The sequence below is a fragment of the Nyctereutes procyonoides genome, unplaced genomic scaffold (assembly GCF_905146905.1).
Source record: "Nyctereutes procyonoides isolate TBG_1078 unplaced genomic scaffold, NYPRO_anot_genome, whole genome shotgun sequence".
Taxonomy (NCBI): domain Eukaryota; kingdom Metazoa; phylum Chordata; class Mammalia; order Carnivora; family Canidae; genus Nyctereutes; species Nyctereutes procyonoides.
Genome location: NW_026575037.1, coordinates 14282195 through 14303942, shown reverse-complemented (window position 1 = coordinate 14303942; position 21748 = coordinate 14282195). Strand labels below are relative to the sequence as shown.

General features: G+C 36.1%; 1 protein-coding gene across 1 annotated transcript in view; it reads left to right on the top strand.

The window, feature by feature from the left end:
• Positions 1-1933: 1933 nt before the first annotated feature.
• Positions 1934-21748, top strand: part of KCNK2 (potassium two pore domain channel subfamily K member 2) — a 199942-nt gene continuing 180127 nt past the window's right edge. The window contains exon 1 of the mRNA XM_055319465.1: positions 1934-2220. Coding sequence (XP_055175440.1) covers positions 2187-2220 — 34 coding nt within the window. The 5' untranslated portion in view covers positions 1934-2186. The remainder of the gene's footprint in view (positions 2221-21748) is intronic.

The following is a 21748-nucleotide window of genomic DNA, read 5'->3' as shown; positions in this document are numbered from 1 at the left end:
TGCCTGGCGGCATGGTAGATGTTTGATAAATGGAGCTGGATTGCACAATACACCACTGTACAAGCTCTCCTTTCCAAAATACAAGAGCCCTCCATCAACATTAGCCTTTTCCTTATCTCCTAACGCCATGCTAATCAACCACTCAGTATTCCCAACTTAACTTTCAGGCCTGCAGCTTCCACACACCTTCTCCATTCTCCAAGTCACTCTGTCAATCTCTCACATGCAAACATAAAAGGTCAGCAAACACTCATGCATTAGTACTTTTCCACCAACTGGTCTAATTCTAAGGTGCTCATTTAAAGGGATCCTAACTTCTGGACTCTAGCAACTTTTAAAACACTGAATTATTGGACATCTAATAATATGGTGAAATCTGGATTTGAAATACAGAAACACTTTCTCATGAAGTTAAAACAGGATAAGGATAATCTGATGTTCAAGTTGCCAGTGGCTGGCTGGGTACTTGATCTGATGATGGCATGAAATGGTACTGATGAAGCAAAGGTCAAGTTTCACATCTCTGTCTGGTTCAATTAGCATTATTATTTTTCACATTTCCCTTCCCTTCCTCTCAATCTCAGCCAAGTCTCCTGCAATTTAGAGCAGTTGTGCAAAGGGGTTCCTGAAAAGAGGATAGGAGGGGCAAAAACTCACTCTTATTTCTGGAAAGCCAACTGACAGCTTATGCTTATTGCACGCATGCACATGTGTGTTTGTGCACGGGAGGGTCGTTGTTGGCCTGTGCACAAGGATAAGTGTCTGTGTCTCTACTCTCTCCCTCTCAAACGATTTGAAAAGCATTCATTGTTTTAGTCAGAGGGAAGGATTATGTTACTTGAATACTGGTATTTAATGTACATTATCACATTTGTTATCATATCAAAACCAGATGGTTAAAATTTGGGCTAGAAATTCCATAATACGGATTGTATTACCTCAGGGTCACCCTACCACCTAATGTTCACTGCTCAGCTGTATTTTGTTATGGCTTTAATAGAGCAATAATGTGTTTCCACAAGTCTTAGTCTGGTATTAGATGACATGTGGGCTAATTTTGGTGGGTTGAGCAGACTGGTAGGGGGTTATACAAACCAGAGCAATTTGCTTTCCCAACAATAAGAAAATACATGAAGAATTGTTGCTAATAGTCAAGGCATCACTCTCTCTCTTTCTCTCTCTCCTCCTCCTTACATCCTCTCTTCTTTCTATCACCTTTTCATAATTTACCGCTTTCATTCTTTATCTTTGGTTCCTTTATTAAAAAAAAAAAGTCATTTTTACTGTCTCCAAATGTCCCTCAGACTTCTTCCAGAAACAGAATCTACCTCCAATTACTAACTTTCTTATCTCAGAAAAAGCTATTTGAAACCTTCCTCTTATTTGCCTTTCTTCCATGGCTTCTGTACTGACAAAATTAAAACAAGCAAGCTCAGAAAACTGATAGCATTCTCGATTTAAAAAAAAATTATAATCAATGCTATTTAGATAAGGTTAAAAAGAAAGAAAGAAAGAAAAGCTTATGTGGAAGCAAGCCAACGATTCATCTGTTCGCATTAATAGGTTCCAGCAATGGTCCTACAGGCACGGAAAGCCTGTTTGCCACTGCACTTAGCAAGCACATGAGCTTAAAAATAAACTTTGACAATGTAGATCTCTTTGTCCTTTCAGGAATGGAAAACATTATGTACTTCAAAGCATACTAAGCCTGATTTTAAAATTTAGTTGGGATATTGTTACCGTGGCAATTGGGAGGGTCTTCAGGAGGCACACAGTACATGGATGCTTCATGTGCAATAGTACTCAAGCCACAAACTAGTGAGAATGAATGACGCTGGCAATTTTAATATGCTCCTTCATGAGGAAGAAACGTCTGTCTTTTAAGCTCTCTGGAACAACTGGGATATAGTTCCTCATTTCAATCAGGGAATTTCTGAACCAAACTGCTAAAACAGAGTATCCGAGTAGCACATTTCACTTGCGTACAGCAGCGTTTGTTCATTTTTGAGTGTTTTTGGACAGGAAATTGATCTACAGGGTAACATTCACACAAGAAAGGAAACAGTATGGGACGATGGCTTGTTAGTACAAGTGACTCTGTTTTGGAAATTACGGACAAGAAACCTTGGTGGAAGAACGGCATTAAAGATCAAAAACATGATGACTCCTGATGAAAACATCCCCAAATGATGAACCCACAAGCAAAAAGGAACTTCTACTGTAAGTATCTTAGCAATAATCAAGTATCTCATTTGTTTTCAAAATTTCTGGAGTATGTAGAGTAGATTTTCCAAGCAAGTATTTGATGTAGGGAGTCTTCATAGACAAGTCTATAATTAAACTCATTGGGTGGTTCCAACAGAGGGTTAGTTACTGGAATTTTTTCCATGACCTTGCAACACTGAAATAAATTGCACGTTCATGTGGGCATGTTTTATATAATAGACATGTTATAGCAGGCTTTTATTGTGTGATGTATTAATTCTGGCAAAGCAAAGTTGATGAACAGAAGTATCTACACATTCCATTACGCTTGGACTCTGGTCATTTAAACTATCTTTGCTTTGGTTTCATGTTATGGTTAATCTTGTAATCAGTTTTTCCATATATAGATTGATACATATTATTTGCAATTTACTTAGAATTTTAGTTGTTTCCTCAGTGAATCTTATTTATTAACTAGGGAAGAGATGGCTCAGAATCTTGGAAATGGGGAAGAAAAGCTATGACAGTTTACACTAAAACTTGGGAACTCAGACACTTCTTTATCTTTTACATTTCCTAATTTATTTGATTAGTTGCTTTGTTTGAAAAATTGTTTAGATGTCTCTATGTAAGATTTCTCACTTCATAGGAATAGGGTTGTGATCTTGAAAATGTGGATCAAGTTCATCAACAGCATAACCCTATGTATATATTAAATATAGCTGAGTCCATCTTTAGTGCCTGGCAAAGTACATACTTAATAGATAGTTTTTTAATGTGGAATATATATTCTGGTGTTGGGTAATAGGACAAATGGCTTGATTGTGCAGTAATCATTTCATATCAGGATTCTATTTTATTAACTTATCCATGAATGTGATTGAATTCTGTTTAATAGGAACTGCACAATAATGAGGTTACATTGCATTACTGTTTTCAATAAGGAATTTCTTTAAACATCAGATTTCTAACCGATTTCTATTCCTGGCTATTTTTCTTTTTAAATACATGGATTTGTTCTACTCATTGTTTATTTGAAGGAATATAAAGTTTTTGGAGCACTTACTTCAGTATATAAAATATCAGCCAATTTCCAATTAGGGTGTAATTTCCAGGTGTTAATTTGTAGCATTGGAAATTGCAATTGCTATTTTGGAGGCCCCTCTGCTGAAGACTGTTGGGTAAGCCAAGACATTGGCCAAACCCTCGAATGGGGAAGATCAGTTTTTAGGTGTAAAGAGCATGAAAATAAGCTGAAAGGCAAGTGGATGAAGAGACTCTTGGAGTCAAACCAAGTTCCTGAGTGACAGAAGAGAAGCAGAAAACACAGAGAAAGGCACTGAGTGGAAAAGAGCTAGAGAGGTAAGGAAGATTTATTAGAGCTGCCATTTCTATCTCCTAGGATGCCAGATAACACTGTTCTAGGTCTCTAATTTTGTTCTAGATCACTTGCCATAGATACTTGTTAAACTGAACACGTGTCCCTCTGCTATAACAAGTAGCAAGAATGCTATACAGGTGATTTTATCACATTTTAGCAGAAGTGGTGGTCGGATCATTTGGGTAGATGCTGACAGGAACTGTAACTAAGCAACAATTATCATCAAGGTAAAATACTTTGGGGTAATCATATATAACATTTGGATGAGCTTAAATTATCCCATTAATAGTTCAGTTCTGTCTCCTACTTAGAGGTATATTTTACATATAATTTATACAGGCAGATCTGTCAGGATATAATTCTAATTAGAATAAGATATTTTACAGGAATCATTTGGAACTTAAGAATTAGAAGATTTGTTGATATCATCTGCATAAACACTTTTTCAGGGTAAAATCATCTGGATTTATTATGTAGAATTCTGGGACCTCAATCAAGAAATTATGTGACATTAGAGAAGTCCTAAAGCATTGGATTATTTAGAGAAAGCCAAGTCAGTAATGTATGGTAGAATGATTAGGATTTGGAGGATTATCTTCAAAGGGAAAATGTCAGCTTAGAACCCCTCCACCCTCCAGAAGGATCAGGATGTAGTTACTGATGACAAACGATAACTTGAATTTTTATGACGTGTTATAATTTTTTTTCTAGTTAGTTGTTGGACATCAGAAAGATCTATAGCCAGAACTGTTCAAAGTTTGCGGTACCAAGAAGAACGAGCTCCCTGCCCCTGGTGATATGATATAGACTAGGGGATTCAAAATAGAGGGCAGAGCAAGTTATTTGGAGTAAGACAAATGTTTCTTAGAATTCCAGACCCTGTATTTATAAACTATGTGACCTTGAGAAAATACTTAAACTCTAAGTTTCTGATTCTTCATATATAATTTGAAGTTAAAGTTAAATTCTTCCTCCTTAAAATTACTACTCTAAAGATTAAATGAGACAATTTGTGCCATGGCTTGGCCTATAGTAAGAATACAATAGGATGGCTAAACTGCATGAGCTTTAGGGGCCTTACTGATTTGGTGGTTCTAGTCATTCTAGTTGTTTAAAACAATCTAAATCCCTTGGTTGTGCTAGATGCTACTCAAAGATATGACCCAATAGAAATATCTATTCTTCACTTAGGGGGCTGCTAATATAAGAAAATTGTTAAGCAAAGCCACTACAAGTGCATTGAAAGAATGAGTAAGGCAATCAGAATGTACGAATTGAAAATAATGAAGTTTTTTTTTTAGATGATTTAGATGTTTTAGGCGGTAAAATCAATTTGGTTGACTGTCTAGAGTCCTCAGTGACTAAGACAGTGGATACACTGGATTGGCTATCACGAATTTTCCCTTCCATCTTGTGTCTAATCATTCTTAGGGAACCCACTGTAATCAGCAAAATTATTCTCAGCAGAAATGGTTTTTTGAGAGTTTAAGGACTGGCAATGTTCATCTTCAAAATATTTTCTATGACATCTTTCTACAGTGCCTACAAAAATCAAAGTTTTATATGGACAGTGGATTTTGATGATTTGGTTTATTTTGTGTTCATTTGTCACAAGTGCAAAGCACTTGGCAGAACCATCATTCTTATACTACTGCTTAAAAGGGCTTAAGCATGGGGATCCCTGGGTGACTCAGTGGTTTAGCGCCTACCTTCAGCCCAGGGCTTGATCCCATGGTCCTAGGATCGAGTCCCACATCAGGCTCCCTGCATGGAGCCTGCTTCTCCCTCAACCTGTGTCTCTGCCTCTCTCTCTCTCTCTTTCTCTGTGTGTGTGTGTCTCTCATGAATAAATAAAATCTTTTTTTTTAAAAAAAAAGGGCTTAAGCAATGTTTCCACATCATAGATAGGAAATAACAATCTAGCTGTCAGATTCACTATGTGGAAAGTTGCTATGTATTTGGGAGAGTGTCAGTAATGGCTATTAAAGAAAATACTATCCTGCATCTATGTCCTGTCATTTTCTTTTCAAAACATTTCCACATATATTATTTCATTTGTTCTCACCCTTAAAGTAGAGAGGGATGCTACACTTACTTCATTTGACGTATAATATGAATATTAAAGCAGAATGAAGTGGAATAATCTAAGGAGAAGGTTCAATACGGAGAAATAAGACTTTGCATCTAGTATAATTTGTCTAATGGTTTTATGGCAATCTCTGATTTTTATCCAGAAATATATGATTCATCTGCTTCTTTGATGCTTTAATGGGAGCCTTAAGCTTAGGCAGTAATTATCACTTACCTTGCATTGTGCCTTCCGCAGAGACCCAATCAACCAGGTACTCACACTGAGCAGACCTAGTGCAACTAGGTTCAACCTCAGTCAGGTGTGCAGAAAAACCGGAACGTCTGCAGTTCTGTCCTCTCTACTACCAGTATATCCCAGGCACTTCAAGAAAGCAGGATTCATATTTACTCATGTAAATTTTTTATTTTACAAAGGAGGCAAGCCCACAGTTGTGATCTTGGCAACCTTCCTTGGCTGAAATGATACGGATTGGGACAGTTGGATTTTATACATTTTATATTATTTGATTTATATTACAGATACTATAAGTTAAATATTTTTTATTTAATAAACATATCTATTAAATATGTTATTTAAATAAAAAATGTATATACCGGTTAATGAGGTGACAATGTCAGATAAAACTCTGCTCCATAGCTCCTCAAAGGCTGGTAAGCTACATCTTATAGGCATAGATTCTGAGACTTAGGGCATAGTTATATCAGTTGACTTGAGTCTAGTAATCAGAAGTCTTCCTTGGTATGACTGAAGATTTTAGCCAGCATGAGCCACAATTCATAGGTGCAAGAGAAAAACCGAAAACTATAGCAGCAGAGTCCCGCTATCTCACACAGTTAACCACTAGGTGATTTTGAAATGCAGCATGTTGCTTTTTTTCATATTAGTAGCTCTGTCTGTGCAAGATTCTTTTAGCCCAGTTCTTCCTTTTCTTTTCATTGGAAAGGTTAACATTGCCACGTTGTGCTGTGCAATAGTTTTGGTTGGCGGTTATTTCATGAAAATGTAGGCTTAAAGAAGAAATAGTGGAATAGAGGGCTTTGATGCATTCGAACTGAATAGAATGAAGCTTCGAGAAGCCCTTGTTCTGCATGAGCATTGCTCGGCCAGTATTATCCTGACTGCTCCTTCCCCCTGCGAGAGAAATGGCCTCTGAGCTCGAGTAAGTCCAGCAGAGCTAACAGAAGTGTGATTACAGGTCATTACATAGTATGATGCCAAAGTGTTTTGTTTCTCTCATGCTGTTTTCCTCCTTTTGAAACCTGAGGTGAGAGGCCAAGATGAGTAGAACGATCGTGTGCAAAAGCCACCAATTTCTTTTCACACCTTGGTAACTTAGAGTTCTGAGTAGTGCAGTCCTGAAAAAGTTCTTGCTTCTTTTCCTTCATGTTCTTAAGCTTTGTTTTATTTTGAGAAAGGTGTAGGATTCTTACTCCTTCAGGGTGAGATCATCTGCTCACTGAAAACAGATTTTTGTTTTGTATATACTCTTTAAGTCATTTAAAAACCCACATAAAGTAAAAGTCACTATTTTTTGTGTGCGTAGTTCTGTGAGTTTTGACAAATGTATAGTCTTTTAACCACCACCACCATAATCAAGATAAAGAACAGTTCTTTCACCCCTGAAACATTCTCTCCTGCCACGTCTAGGTCCTGGGACTACGTATCTGTTTTTTGTTTTCATAGTTCGGCCTCTTCTAGAATGTCATATAAGTAAAACCAAACAGCTTGCAACCTTTAGAGTCTGGTTTCTTTCACTTAGCAGAATGCATTTATGATTCATCCCTGTTGTCATGCCTAGCAGGACTTTGCTTTTCCTATATTGCTGAGCAATATTTTATTGTACCAGAGTTTGCTGATTGATTCAATCAGTGAAGAACACTCAGGCCATTTCCAGTTTTGGGTGATTCTGAACAATGTTTCTCTACGTACAATTTGCTTTAAACATAAGTTTTTGTGTGAATATAAGTTTTCATTTCTCGAGGGTGAGTGAATACCTAAGTGTGGGATTGCAGATCATATGGTAAATGTGAATCTTCAGAGTGACTTTACCATTTTGCACTCCTACCAGCAACGTATGAGATTACTCTGTCTCCCTGTCGGCACTTGGTGCTGTCCATTTATTTGTTCATCTGCTTTCATCTCTTAACCATTCTAATAAGTGGGCGATGGCATCTCATTATGGCTTGAGACGTTGAACATCTTTTCATGTGCTTGTTTGTGATCTGAGTATCTTGTATGGTGAGATGTGTTCAAATCTTTTGTCCGGTTTTAACTGGACATTTGTTTTCTTATTGTTGGTTTTGAGAGTTTTTAAAATTATGGGTATGAATCCTTTGGTAGATTCATGATTTGAAGATATTTTCCATACTCTGCTTTTCATTGTCTTAACCATATATTCTAGAGCAAAATGTTTGAGTTAGGACGAAGTACAACTGATCCATTTTTCCCTCTTATGTATCAAGTTTTTAGTGTTGTATCTAATGAATATTTTCTTTTGTGTTTGCTTTTTTCAGAATATTGTAATTTTATGTTATACATTTAGGCCCATGACTCACTTTAATATTTTTTACAAAGTAAGAGATATGTGTGGAAGCATGTATATTTTGCATGTGAATGTCCAATTGTTTCAGCACCATTCATGGAAAAGACTATCTTTTATCCATAGAATTGCATTTGTACTTGTATTAACAGTCAGTTCCCTACATTTTTGTAAGTTAATTTCTGGGCTCTCTATTTGTTCCCGTTAGTTTATGTAAGTATACTTTCACTAATACCTTACTGTCTTGATTAGTGTAATTTCATAGTAGGTCATGAAGTCATGTAGTGTGAGTTTCTTTAAAAATGTTCTTCCTTGAAGTTATTTTCCTACATCCTTTGCTTTTCTATATAAAATTTAAAATCAGGGGGATAATGTCTATAAAAATCCTGCTGGGATTTTGATTGGGATAAGTGTTAAATCTAAATTTGGGGATAGTTGACATCTTACTAATATTTGAGCCATCTAATCCATTTGTTTAGTTCCACTTCATATTTATCCTCAGTTTTATAGTTTTCCTCATATAGACTCTGCATATTTTTGTTAGATTTATACTTGCATATTTCATTTTTTTGGAGTTCTTATAAATGATACTTTTAAAAATTTCTGTTTCTACTTTTCATTGCTAGTATATAGATATATGTTATCTCGTGGATAAAGAGATTGTATATGCATATGCAGATATGTGTGTAGAAAGCCTACAAAACCAACATGAATATGCTTAACAACCAAGTAGAAAATGGCCAAACACACACACAGGAAAGAAAGCATAAAGTAAATATAAATGATTTCCAAACATAAAATGAAGTTCAATTTCACATGCAGAAAGAGAAGGGGAAAACATTTGGGAAATCATACAGGAAATATTTGATATCTATATTATCAAAGGTGTGGGAAAGCAGATGTTTTTATAAATTACTGGTGGCAGTTAAAACCAATGCAAACTCTACAGAAAACACTTTTGAATGCATATGAATATTATTGATGTACATAATCCCAGACCTAAAAATTCTGCTTCTAGTTCATTCTATAGGTACGTAGATGGATGATGTCAGACATCCAAGGGGATTTACTGCAACATTTCTTAATATCAAAACATTGGAAATAATGTAAATGTCCATTATTATGGATGTGGTGAAGGAAATTGTTGTATGGGCACATTGTTGTATAGTTGTGAAAAAAAGAATAAAGCAATAGAATATGTACTTATGTAGAATGTCTCAACAAGACTGTAATGGAAATTCCTCATTAGAATATAATCTTCGTAACTAAACTGAATGCTCCACAAGTGCAGATTTTTTTTGCCCTTTAATTCACTGTTGTGCCTAGAACAATCTTGGTACATAATAGAGCTTAATAAGTACTTATTAAATGAACTAAATGGATATACTAAGAAAAAGAAAGCAAAATGCAGACTATCTTGAGTTTGAGGTGTCAGAAGTCCAGGAGGTGGAAGATGTCAATTAGGTCATTGGAAATTTGACTCTTGAGTTGGAGATAAAAATTCACAATTGTCAGCTAAAACCATAGATGAAGCTGAGAAAGATGTGGAGAGGTAAATGTGTTGAGAAGGGGCTGGGCATTTCTAAGTGGGTGGCATCAATTTGTAATGGGCAGATGGAGAAAGTAGAGCCAGAAAGGAAGCTGAGATTGAGCCACACTATAGGTGGTAATCTAGGAAAAAAATGGTGTGTGGAGCCAAAAGAGGGACTTTTAAGAGAATGGTCAACTATATCAAATGCCATAGGTGATGTAAATATAAAGACACCCCCTCCCCCCAAAAAAAAGTTAAAATATGTTTTTTGGATTTGATAATTAGGAGAGTAACTTCAGTGGTGTGCTGGCAGCCAGAAGGCTGATTGAGGGACTGAGAAAGTGAGTAGTGGTAAGGATATTGAGGTGGTGAAGAAAAAGCAAAGTGAAACACTGAAAGTTATACTAGTGTTTCAGATGTTCAGCCTTCATAGAAAGGAAAGAGAAAGGGAGATGAATTATCTGATAGAAAAATTTATGTTTTAATTGCCAGAAAATTTAGCTCAATTTTTATGTTCATAGTAGGGAGCCAGAAAGAGAGATCAATTAAATAAAATGATGGATGGGCTGAGGTTCTAGAGGCACAAAGACAATACAGTCTAGCTTTCTGAAATAGTTTGATAAAAGCATTGGCCAATAGTGAGTACTAGAAATGAAGCTCTTTACCCAAGGTAGAATAAGACTTTTGTGTATATGGGGTGTGGTGCTCCAAGCCTGGGAATAATGTATACTTAGGACTCATGGGACACAGTTATAATAGAAATTTGATTTTCATATTCCATAGTCTTTTTAGAAATATTCAAGGAGGCTAATCCTCCTTGTTCTTGAGGGAACAAACAGAACAAACTATTCCTTCTTAGGTAATAAATGTGCCTAGGATCCCAGGAAGAGGAGGAAATGGGTTTGTTATTGCTATGGAACTCTAAACTTTTGAGTAGATGGAACAAGAAGAAAAGCCCTTCCAGACAGGAAAAAGTGCAAGAAAAAACAAAATATTAAAAGTATTTATATCATAGCATAATGTACTTTTCCTTTATAGCATACATGATAATTACATACGTTTACTTATGGGATCATTCTTGTTTGTTTAATGTTTCTGGTAGGTACCAGATATATAAAGGGTTTTTTAAAAGAGATCTGTGGGAACGCCTTGGTGGCTCAGTTGTTTAATCATCCCACTCTTGATTTCAGCTCAAGTCATCATCTCAGGGTCATGGAATTGAGCCCCACATTGGTCTCCCTGCTCAGTGTGGAGTCTGCTTGTCCCTCTCCCTCTGCCCCTTTCCCCTCCCACATTGTGCTCTCTCTGTCTCTCTCCGTCTCCCTCCCCCCCCCTCTCTCCCTCTCTCTCACACAATTAAATAAATAAAATCTTTTATAAAAGTCTGCGCAAGAAGAAGCAGAGAAGAGCAATAAGTCATCTGATGGTTTTGCAAACAAAAGAAATTCAAAATAGTTGACAATAATTCCTGAAAAGCATGGCAGGCCTATTTGAGAATGTCAGATGAAACTGGAGGGGTTTTGCCCAAACTAGTAGCAGTCAAATATAAGCAACTCATGAAAAGATCTAAAGGGTATAGGGCAGAGGTTTAGATCCAGTGGTGAATTCTTAAAATCAGTAAACTGGGGCTCCCTTACAGAACTGATTATCTTGTAAGTTCACACTTGGAAACATTTCTTTTAAAAAAATAAAGCACTTTATCTATTTGTTCAATGAATGCCTGTGGAAAGCCTCAAACGTATTGTTAACTTGTAGAATCACAATTACATAGGGATTGAAGAGTAGAGAATACAATATGTCATGAGTACATGCTCTGATAATGTATGTATAATGTAATTATTAAAAATATGTGGGAGCACCTGCATGGCGAAGTCAGTTGAGCCTCTACTTTTGGTTTTGGCTCAGGTCATGGTTTCAGGGTTGTGAGATTGAGCCCCATATCGGCACAGAGTCTGCTTGAGATTCTCTCTCCCTTTCCCTCTGCCCCCTCCTGCTTGTGCTTTCTGTCACACTCCCTCTCTTTAAGATAAATAAATCTTTTAAAAGATAAATGGATATTGGGGATAGTATATATTAAAAAAATTGTTCAATGTATTCAGTAATCATATTATTGGTAATATTTATATTGTTATTTTGAGATTATTCTGCATGCAATATGAGGAAAACAAATGAAAAATTATAATATATTCTGATTCTATCATTCCCTGTGACCTTGAGAATCAGGATTCTCTTGATATGGAAAAAATGAGATACAGATGAAATATACTTTAAGTAAAACATTTTAGTGCTGAATTTGAACTGGAAGTATCATTATTAACTCAGAAAGTATTTAAAATACATACATATATACAACACATATAGTATATAAAGTGTATTTATATGATTAAGAACATATGTACTAGGAGAGGTATGTAATACATTATGTATGATGTAAGATATAGGTAGATGTATATTTCCCAACCACCTCCACTGGAAAAAAACCAGAAAAACATTACCAAGCACCCAGTAGCAATGAAAATCTTTAACACCAATATTGTGGTCTTCCTATACCATTTTCCTAGTAAAAGAAGTCAAGACATTTTTGAGAAATGTGACTCCAAGTGTGAGCCAAGAAATGTAGAAGATGAGCATGGAACATTTTGTCCTATTATAGAGTGAAGAAGCTCTCAGGACTAACAGGGCTATGTCATTGGTTCATGACATACACTCAATCTTAAAAGGCTACTTATTAGCTAAACATGGATGATTTGAGCAGGGTAATAATTGAAACCCATCAAATGTTTAAATCCTTGAGGTCATCATGATAAGAAAATAACTAATGAGTTTCAGGGAGGGCCTCTTTCAAAGTGATAGGTAAGCTGAAACTGAGGGCTAAGTTGGAACGAGCTGATGAAGACAACAGGAAATGTATATGTACGCAGCTGGAGGATGGGAAGAACTCACGTGGCTGGAAGACAGGGAGTAAAAGGGAGAGAGCTTCAACATGAGGTTGGAGAAATAGGCAGGCTGATCACTCAGGGACATGTAGTCATGTTAAGGGTTGAGCTTTCCTTAGAAATGTGATAGAAAGTTCTTGAAAAGTTTTATGCAGAGAAGCGACATGATTGAAGTTGCTGCTATGGGGCCCAGGGATTGGAAGAGTCCAGAGCAAAATCAGAGAGAGACAGGGAGAGTTAGGGGTCGCTGCAAGCAAGAGATGAAGCTGGCTAGCTCTGGGAAGCATCTGGAATTCAATTCTCTTTCAACATGAGAAAAGGAATCTAAGAAAGATCTGTTGCTCTCTGGAGTAACTTTATAATCTCCTATGTCCTCAGGATCTGATAAAACCAGCCCTTTTATCCTCATTCCACTACATCAGTAACGGGATGTAGCCTACTTTTCTCCTACAGAATCTAGACTCCATGTAAGTTTTTAATTTATAATACAAAATTAGGAGGCCCTTATTTTGTCTACTGAAGTGATATCACTTTGCTTTTAAAATCTTCCGAACCCATAAAACTGCTTTCAGTTTGTTTTTACCTTTTTTGCAACAAAGTATAGACCTTCCAAAAGATGGGTTGCAAGTAGAGATTGTGTTCCTTACTGAGTTCATATAAAAACAAAAAATAAAAAACCAACAAACAAAATGCTTTCTTTGTACAGAGGAGCTATCTCTCCCCTTGAGAAATACCCATGAGCAGGGCGGAGACTCGGTTGAGACGCCCAGTATGACAATATCAGTTGTTAATAGTGCTCATTTGTTGCCGCATCTGTTCTGATTGGTCAGTGCTGAAAAATTCATGTTTGTTAAATATTAAAAACTCAGTCTGCTCATGGGTAGTAAAACAACATTTCCAATTGTCACTTGGAACACTTCAATTCATCTTCTAGATGGTTGGGATCAGAGGTCGAAGATAGGCAACATTCAGACATGCCACATACAATCCATTTGTGGAACGAGGCAGGAAGATTGTTAAAGAGATTTATTTTAGAGACGTTATAGGTCATCTCTTCTCACTTCTCTATTTCTTGGTATGTTTGGGTATTCTGTGTGGAGAATACTCCAGCTAGTTTGCCTCTCTTACGCTTTTCTTCTTTGACACTACATTATTGTTTTGTTTTAAAAAGGAGACCACAAGGTCCTAACACATTTTATTAAGAAAAAAAAAATCTGGGAGAATTTTGCTTAATATGAGGCATCGAAGATCTATTGGTCAAAGTTCACAGTATTAACTTTTTCTCCCCTGTTGAATGAGTGTGCATTTTCTACCATTTCCACATTTGATAGTTCGTTTGGTGCCTTTCAGAAGTGTGATATTTGGCGTATTTTCAATGGTGGCATTCTTTAAGGATGTTTTGTGCTATGAACTCTGTTAATAATGTTTGGGACCAAATTTATTGAATAAGTGTATCAAACTTGAAATATTGTTAATAATCAAAGGTAAAGTGTGACTTACAGACTTTCAGGCTGCTTTTCTTGAATGGCTTCAAATTGAGAGATAGCACTTATTTTCTTGTCAGGGCTCATATACTGTCTTAGAAGCCAACTTCAGAAGAGGGCTCCCAAAATTATTTTCAGCATCAATACCTTTAGATCACAATGGCCTTCTAGTGTGATTATTTCAGGATGGTACTCATTTGGATGTGTGAATTCTAAAAATTTTCTTTATACTTTATTCTTTGATCTTACCACATACACTCAGACAAAGAATTGGGATTAAAGATTCTCCAATTAGGGGTTCCTGGCTAGCTCAGTTCGTAGAGCATGTGATTCTTGATCTAGGGGTTGTGAGTTTGAGCCCCATGTTGGGTGTAGGGCTTACCTAAAAAAAGAAAAAAGAAAAGGAATCTCCATTTAAAATGTCATACATTTTTTTAAGCTATTACTGCTTAATTTCCTTTATAATTCTCCTGGTCTGCCTGACTCTAACTTTCCAGCATAAACAAACGTATTTCAATAGTGATGAGAAGACTGAATCATTTTAACAGTTTTAAATGATCCAAGTGGTTTTAAATCACTGAATATATATTTTCATTGATAGATGATAGTTGGATTTGGGATATTAAGAACATATTTTTTAACTTTACAGTAATTGCCAACCGTCTCTGGACAGTGAAAAAATTATGCTTGAGAGAGTCATATGAAGCGTGTATGATTCTCAGCCTATTCTCACTCTGAATGCTTAAGAAATATAATTTAATTTTCCTATAAAATGAATTTGACTTTTGTTCCAGTTCTCCATTTTCCTTGATAGGAATCTAATCTGGGGTGAATTTGGGGTTTCTTTCATGTTTTAGTCAATTTTGCCTTTTTTGTCAATTCAGGAACTTCCCAAATCCCACATTCTCCTCTAGGTTTTGGTGCTCTCAGTGGGTCCAAGTCTTTGACATGGATGTTTTGACATCTGCGTTGGTAGCATTTGCTATGCTGAATGTGGTTACTGAGTCCTCACAACTTGTATCCGCCTTGTCCTAAACATCAGGCCTCATCAGGTCTGTCTGGTAGACCTGTCTGACATCTCCTGTCTCCTCTCAGGAGATGCAAGGAATGTGTGGCTTTCTCGTCTATGACTCTGGGTCCACAGTGGACTCCCATGCTATCTCAGTCCCCTTTTGGCTGGACGTCTTATGTAGCCACTGCTACTCAAATGCTACCATGGCCAGCAGAGCACAGTGCATTTTAAAAACACATACAACCAGACTCAGATCTGCTGAAGAGGGTTCCAGGTTCCTCTTGGATCCCCAAACCTGTCTTGGGCTGTGCTTCGTCTCTGCCACCTGACTTGGTGTAAAATCAAGGGAATATACAGGGCTCCCTTCCCCAGGATTCAGGAGTATTTAATCCCTCATCTTCTCTCCTATTTTTCTCTTTATCCAGCCCAGATAATCTTTATGTTCTCTGAAATAGAAAAAAACAAAAACAAAAACAAAAAAACTTGCGTTTCATACCTCACAAGTTTTCCAACTTTAATGTTTACATAAAAGACTTTGGCTTTGGCAACTCAAATGTCAGTGATTTATTTCTTTGTTCTTCTTTCCTTCCCAGAGGCTGTAAGTCTAGAAGTGGCTTCATCAATGGGGGTAAAGTCACATGAGTATAAAAGAATTACTAAGAATGAAGAAAAAAGAGCCCAGTTACATAATATCAAGTATGAACAGTATGGTTGTGTACACATGGCTTTCCACAGCCTACAGATTTTTAAACTGAAGGAAGTGACCCTAAAATGTGAGTAGTCCATTTTAATGGAGCTCTGGCTACTGTGAAACAGCTGTGTAAATCTCTTTCACATTACCAGTCTTGCATTCCAGGAGCTTTCTCTAAGGCTTAGTTTGTTTTCTGTTGTTGCATTTTTTTTCCTGGTACAGTTAGGTTAGGAAAGAAATTTATTCTTAGAAATGCATGGACTCTTTGGGCTCCAGCCAGCCCTCTATTACAAAGACATCTTCTGTGCACCCCTCTTTGACAAAGAGAATTCCTGCTATATTACCCAGCTGTGCGTAACTGAACCTGTCAGTTCAGTGACCCTTAATGAATCACCTTTTAATATCTGCCCCCTAGCCATAAGTATGTCACTTCAATATTATTTTATAGTTTGAATTGAGTTACATTGAAGCACTAAAAACAATTTTCTTTTAACATTGAAGCATTTTGAGAATGGAAAGGCATGACAGTATTTTACTTTAAATAACTCTACAGCAACTGTACCCAATAGTTGAGTGCCCTCATTAGAGAGCCTGGACATGTTATAAACAGGTTTGATGTTTAAGTGTATATATATTATAGCTAAAGTCCATCAGCCAGCAAATGTCTTTTAACGAGCACCAAATTCCTAGATTTGTCTTGACATCTACTTTCACTAACAATGGGAGTGGCGCAAAACAAATTTCTAAAGACAATTTTTGGTCTGCAATTTTTATCCTGTTGATAACATTTAGAGAAGTCACTCAAAGCTAGGTTGAGCTGTTGGGGCAGTCATGCTTGATCCTGGGTAGTTAACCTGATGTCTTACCTCATGCTCTGTTTTGCTTTGTTTTGTCTCCCATCCACTCCACCCTACTGCCTTTGATGTTCTTGCCAGTAAGACACAGAAAAGAAGTGTCAAATCTGCATCCCCGGCTCCAGGGATAGTCCTCCCGTGCCAGGAAAATCCAGCTGGGGGTAGAAGTAAAGTTGTTGCCAGGAAGGGGCCTGGGGAAAGGAGAGGTGGCTCCTTTGTAGATGGAGAGATTTATTTTGCTTTTGCCAAAGTAGCAGTGAGGCAAGGTACCTGAGGAAGGTCAAGGGGCCTGATGGGGTGAGCGCTTTTCTCAGGCACAGCCTCATCTGGACACCCCATGCATTCTGTGGATCAGAGGCGACAAGTGGCATGGAATAAAACAGTTCCTGGATGGGGCCAGTATTTGGGCAAAGGCCCCCTGGCTGGAGCCCAGGCTGGGGCTGTGTCAGGCGTCCACATGGCATCCATGTCAGCTTCTCACAGCACTTGTTCATAGTGCTAAGAGGCTTGGGGTTGCAGGTGCCCAGTCCACTTGCACAGAAAATAATATGCTCCCAGTCCTGGCATTCAAGGCTTTATACACCTACGCAGACTTCCAGGTTTATTAGCATGTTTCCATACCAAAATTCTTGTGCTAGCTCAGGCTCCTGAGGCAATCAATATATGTTCTAAAGATGACTTGTGGTTTTCTGCCCGAAGCTTTTTCTCATATTATTCCTCTGACCTCTCAAAATCTTACCTATGCGCTAGATACCACCTCCTTCATAAAGCTTTTCGTGTCTGAAAACACCCACTGAACAAATGTTACTTAAATATCAAAGAGCCCTACATGAGAAAAAAAAAACCCTCAGTGATTCATTAATTTTTTTCACCAAGAGACTGCTTATCATGTATGTTCCAGTGATAATCTAAAAGCAGAGTGAATTGCCCCATCATCGTCCTTGTATCCATCCCCACCCCCATCAGAACTAATAAACTAACAGCTTACACACAGATTATACTCCTACAACTTTCTTCTTGCTCCAACAAGCAGATATCTATAGGAGTTTATTCTTTACCAAAGTGAAGTCATATTATCCACATTACATTGCAACTGTCTATCTAGCCTAATGATGTGTCCCAGACATACAAGCCAATGCATCTAGTGGTTGAGAGCCTAAGACTTTATGGTGACATTACCTGGGTTCAAGTCCAAGCCCAGAGGCTAAATAATCATGTCACTTTGGGAACATTATTTAATGTCTTAGTTTCCTCATTTGTTAAATGAGGATAATAATAATTTGAAGCTGGGGTGGTTCTGAGGGTTAAGTAAATTAGTACATATGAAGTACTCAGAAAAACACACACAGTACCTTGCCCGCATAGGTTAGAAAATATGCATATCCACACAAACATAATTTAATGTAAATCAGTTTATCATGATGATTGCATTTCAGTGTGATATTTGTTTTTTTGTTTCTTCTTTTGGTCCCTACTTCTCTTTCTCCTACCTCTCATATTTGACTCTCCTACTCCAACCACTTGAATTAATATAAACATTAGCAAGCATAAACCTACTCTTAACAAGTGTAGTCTTATATGTAGTCTTCTGTAATGCTTCTAGTGACTATCAAACCTGCTGTCACATATGTACATGTAATAATATATGTGTATATGTGTATAAAATACACATGTGTACATGTTTACACATGTGTGTATGTTTTTGTTGTGGTTTACTCTACAAAAGTGAAATCATATTATATACAGGTTTTCTTGGCCCCTTTTCTCATGGAGTAATTGCTTTTGGAAATCCTTGTGGGTTAGCAGATATGAACAATAATATTGTGTTTTATGGATTACCATAATTCACCTCTTTGGGTATACATTTTTGCCACTCCAAAGAGTGCTGTAAAAATCAACTGGGCTCACGTATCTTTACTTTTTGGGGGGGTTATATTTCTATGGGATATATACCCCAGAGAGAGATTGCTGGGTCAGAAGGCTTATGCATTTTTTATTTTAATAAATGTTCCCAGATTACTTTCTAATGGAGCTGTACCCATTTACCTCTCCACCAGCAGTGCAGAAAATACTTTTTCCACTTATCCCCACTGACAATGTTACCACTATTTAGAATTTTTGTCAGTCCAGTAAGTTTAAAGTCATAGTTTATTGTTAGCTCACTTTCCATTTCCCTATTAGAGATTTTTTTTTAATTACATGTATTTGCTGGCCATTTGGATTTGCTCATCTGTGAACTGCCTATTTATATCTGTTCTCATTTTTCTTAGACTGTTGCCTGTTTATTGTCAATTATTAAAACTCTCTTCGTATAATCATAGCTTTTAAACCTTTATCTGGCATCTGCATTGCAAATATGTTTTCTAAATTTGTTTATTGTCTTTATTTATGGTATTTTCTGCACACAATACTACTTTACTAGCTTCCAACTGTTCACCAGAAGTCCTAATAAAATATTAAAATTATTTTTATATCTAATACTTTATCCATTTTTTTGCATATGACATGAGATAGGATTATAAATATATAAGCAGACAAATATACATATATACATTTTATATAAAGTATGCTTCATACATATATACTTTAAAAGGTATATATGTATACTTTACATATGTGTGTGTGTGTGTGTATATATATATATATACTTTAAAATGTACATGAATTCATACTGGTATTGATGATTATAATCTAGCATCATGGAGTTCATTCTAAACCTCCCCAACCTCCCGCTTATTTGTGACTTCTCTGTCTGACACATAGAAACCTGGTTCCTGTTATCACAATTTATATCCTTATTTTTCCAACTTCTAGCATACACTTAGTTTCAGAATTGCTAAACTATACCCTTGTGAGAAATAAATTTGCCAGTTTGACTTAATATTTTCAGACAACTCATCTTGTCTTTGTACCTATCGTGTCTAGTGAAGACACTGTTTTCCAAAGTTAGGTCAACAACTTTTTTCCATACCCCCTTTAGTGATGTTAAAAACATATGACATACATTGGTGTATAGGTTTTTGTATGATTTCAGTTCCCTTGGAGAAATACTTAGGAGTAGAATTGCTGGTTTCTGTGATAAGTGTATGTTTGTTTAACTTTACAAGAAAATGCCAAACTACTTTTTAAAATGGCTTGCACATTTTACATTCTCAGAAGCAGTGAATGAGAGTTCCTATTGCTCTGCATCCTTAGCATTTGGTATTGTCTGGCTTTTGACTGGCTGATAAAAGTTCTTTATATATTCTAGACACTAGTTCTTTTTAGATACATGCAAAAACAAATATGTTTTTTCCTACTCCACTGCTCATCTATTCATTTTTGTAACAATATCTTTTGATAAGTAAATTTTAATTTTCATGAATTTCTATTCATTTTTTTTATGGTTAGTGCTCTTTGTGAACTGTGTAGGGAATTTTTGCCTACTTCAAATTTGTGAAGACTCTCCTGTGTTTTTTTCCCAGAAATCTTATAATTTTATAAAATTAATTTATAAAAATTTATAAAATTTTAAACTTTATACTATTATGTCTGTAATCCACATAAAATTAATTTTTGTATGTGGTAAGATAAGCATTATGGTTCATTTATTGGATAAATAGATAAATGGATATCCACATGTTCCAGCTCCATTTTTGGAAAAGACTATCCCTTTCCCCATTGAAATGCTTTAATATCTTTGTTGAAAACCAGTTCTGTACATGTGTATGGATCCATATCTGGACTTTCATTCTGCTCCATTGATCTATTTTGCTATATCTACATCAATATAACACTGTCTTAATAACAATAGCTCTTATAAAAAGTCTTGAAACATTTAAGTTTTCCAAAATTGTTTTTTTCAACTTTTAAACCCATTTTGTATTTTCAAATTTTTAGCCTTAGCTTGTCAATTGCTTCAAGATGTCTGCTTAGATTCTGAATTGGTTTGTCTTGAATGTACACATGATTTGGAGGAGAATTTGCATGTCAGCAAAGTTAAATCTTCTAATCCTTGAACATGCTGTAAATTGCAGTTTGCTTTGTCTTTAATTTCTATCAAGAATATTTAGTGCATAGACCTTGCAAATCTTTCATTAAATTTATCCCTTAGTATGCCAGAGTTTTTTGCATGTTATTATCCATGGTGGTATTTCCTTAATTTTACTTTCCAATTGCTTTTCACTAATATATAAGAATGCAACTGATTTTGTATATTGACCTTATATTCTACAACCTTGATAAATTCACTTATTTGTTCTAATATTTTTGCTTTGTAGATGCCTTAAGATTTGCTAAGCTGGTAATGATGTCATCTGTGTGTAGACATTATTTCACTTCTTCCATCAATTCCTTATGCCATTTATTCTTCTTCTTGCCATATTACACATGGTAGGACTCCAGTTCAATGTTGAGTTAAATGGTGAAAATGGACATCCTTACCTTGTTCCTGATCTTAGAAGGGCAAAACATTTGTTGCTTCATCATTAAATACATCATTAAATACACTATTAGATGTGGGATCTGTCTGTTTGTTTGTTTCACAGAGAATTTTTATCCGGTTGAGAAAGTCACCTATTATTCCTAAGTTGCCAATGGCTTTTTCTTTTTATTATGAATGGGTATAGAATTATGTTACATGTTTTCTCAATATCTACTGTGATGACTCTATGAATCTTATTTTATCTTGTATTATTTTAATATGGTGAATTGTGCTGATAAATTTTCAAATTTATGTCAATCTCACATTCATAAGGTAAATTCTAATTGCTTGTGATGGGTTGACTATTTACATATTGACGAGTTTATTGATTTTGTTAGGGATTTCCAGTCTCACTGCATGAGGGTGCATGCGTAGTGCAGTTCTGTAAACTTTTCTGTAATGTCATTGCCAGGTTTTGATATGAGTTTATACTGACCTTGTAAAATGTATCATAAGTATTGCCCTCTCAACTATTTTTTCAAAGAATTGTGTAATACTCTATTATTTCTTCTTTACGTGTTTAATAGACTTCACCTGGGAAATTGCACAAGCCTAGAGTTT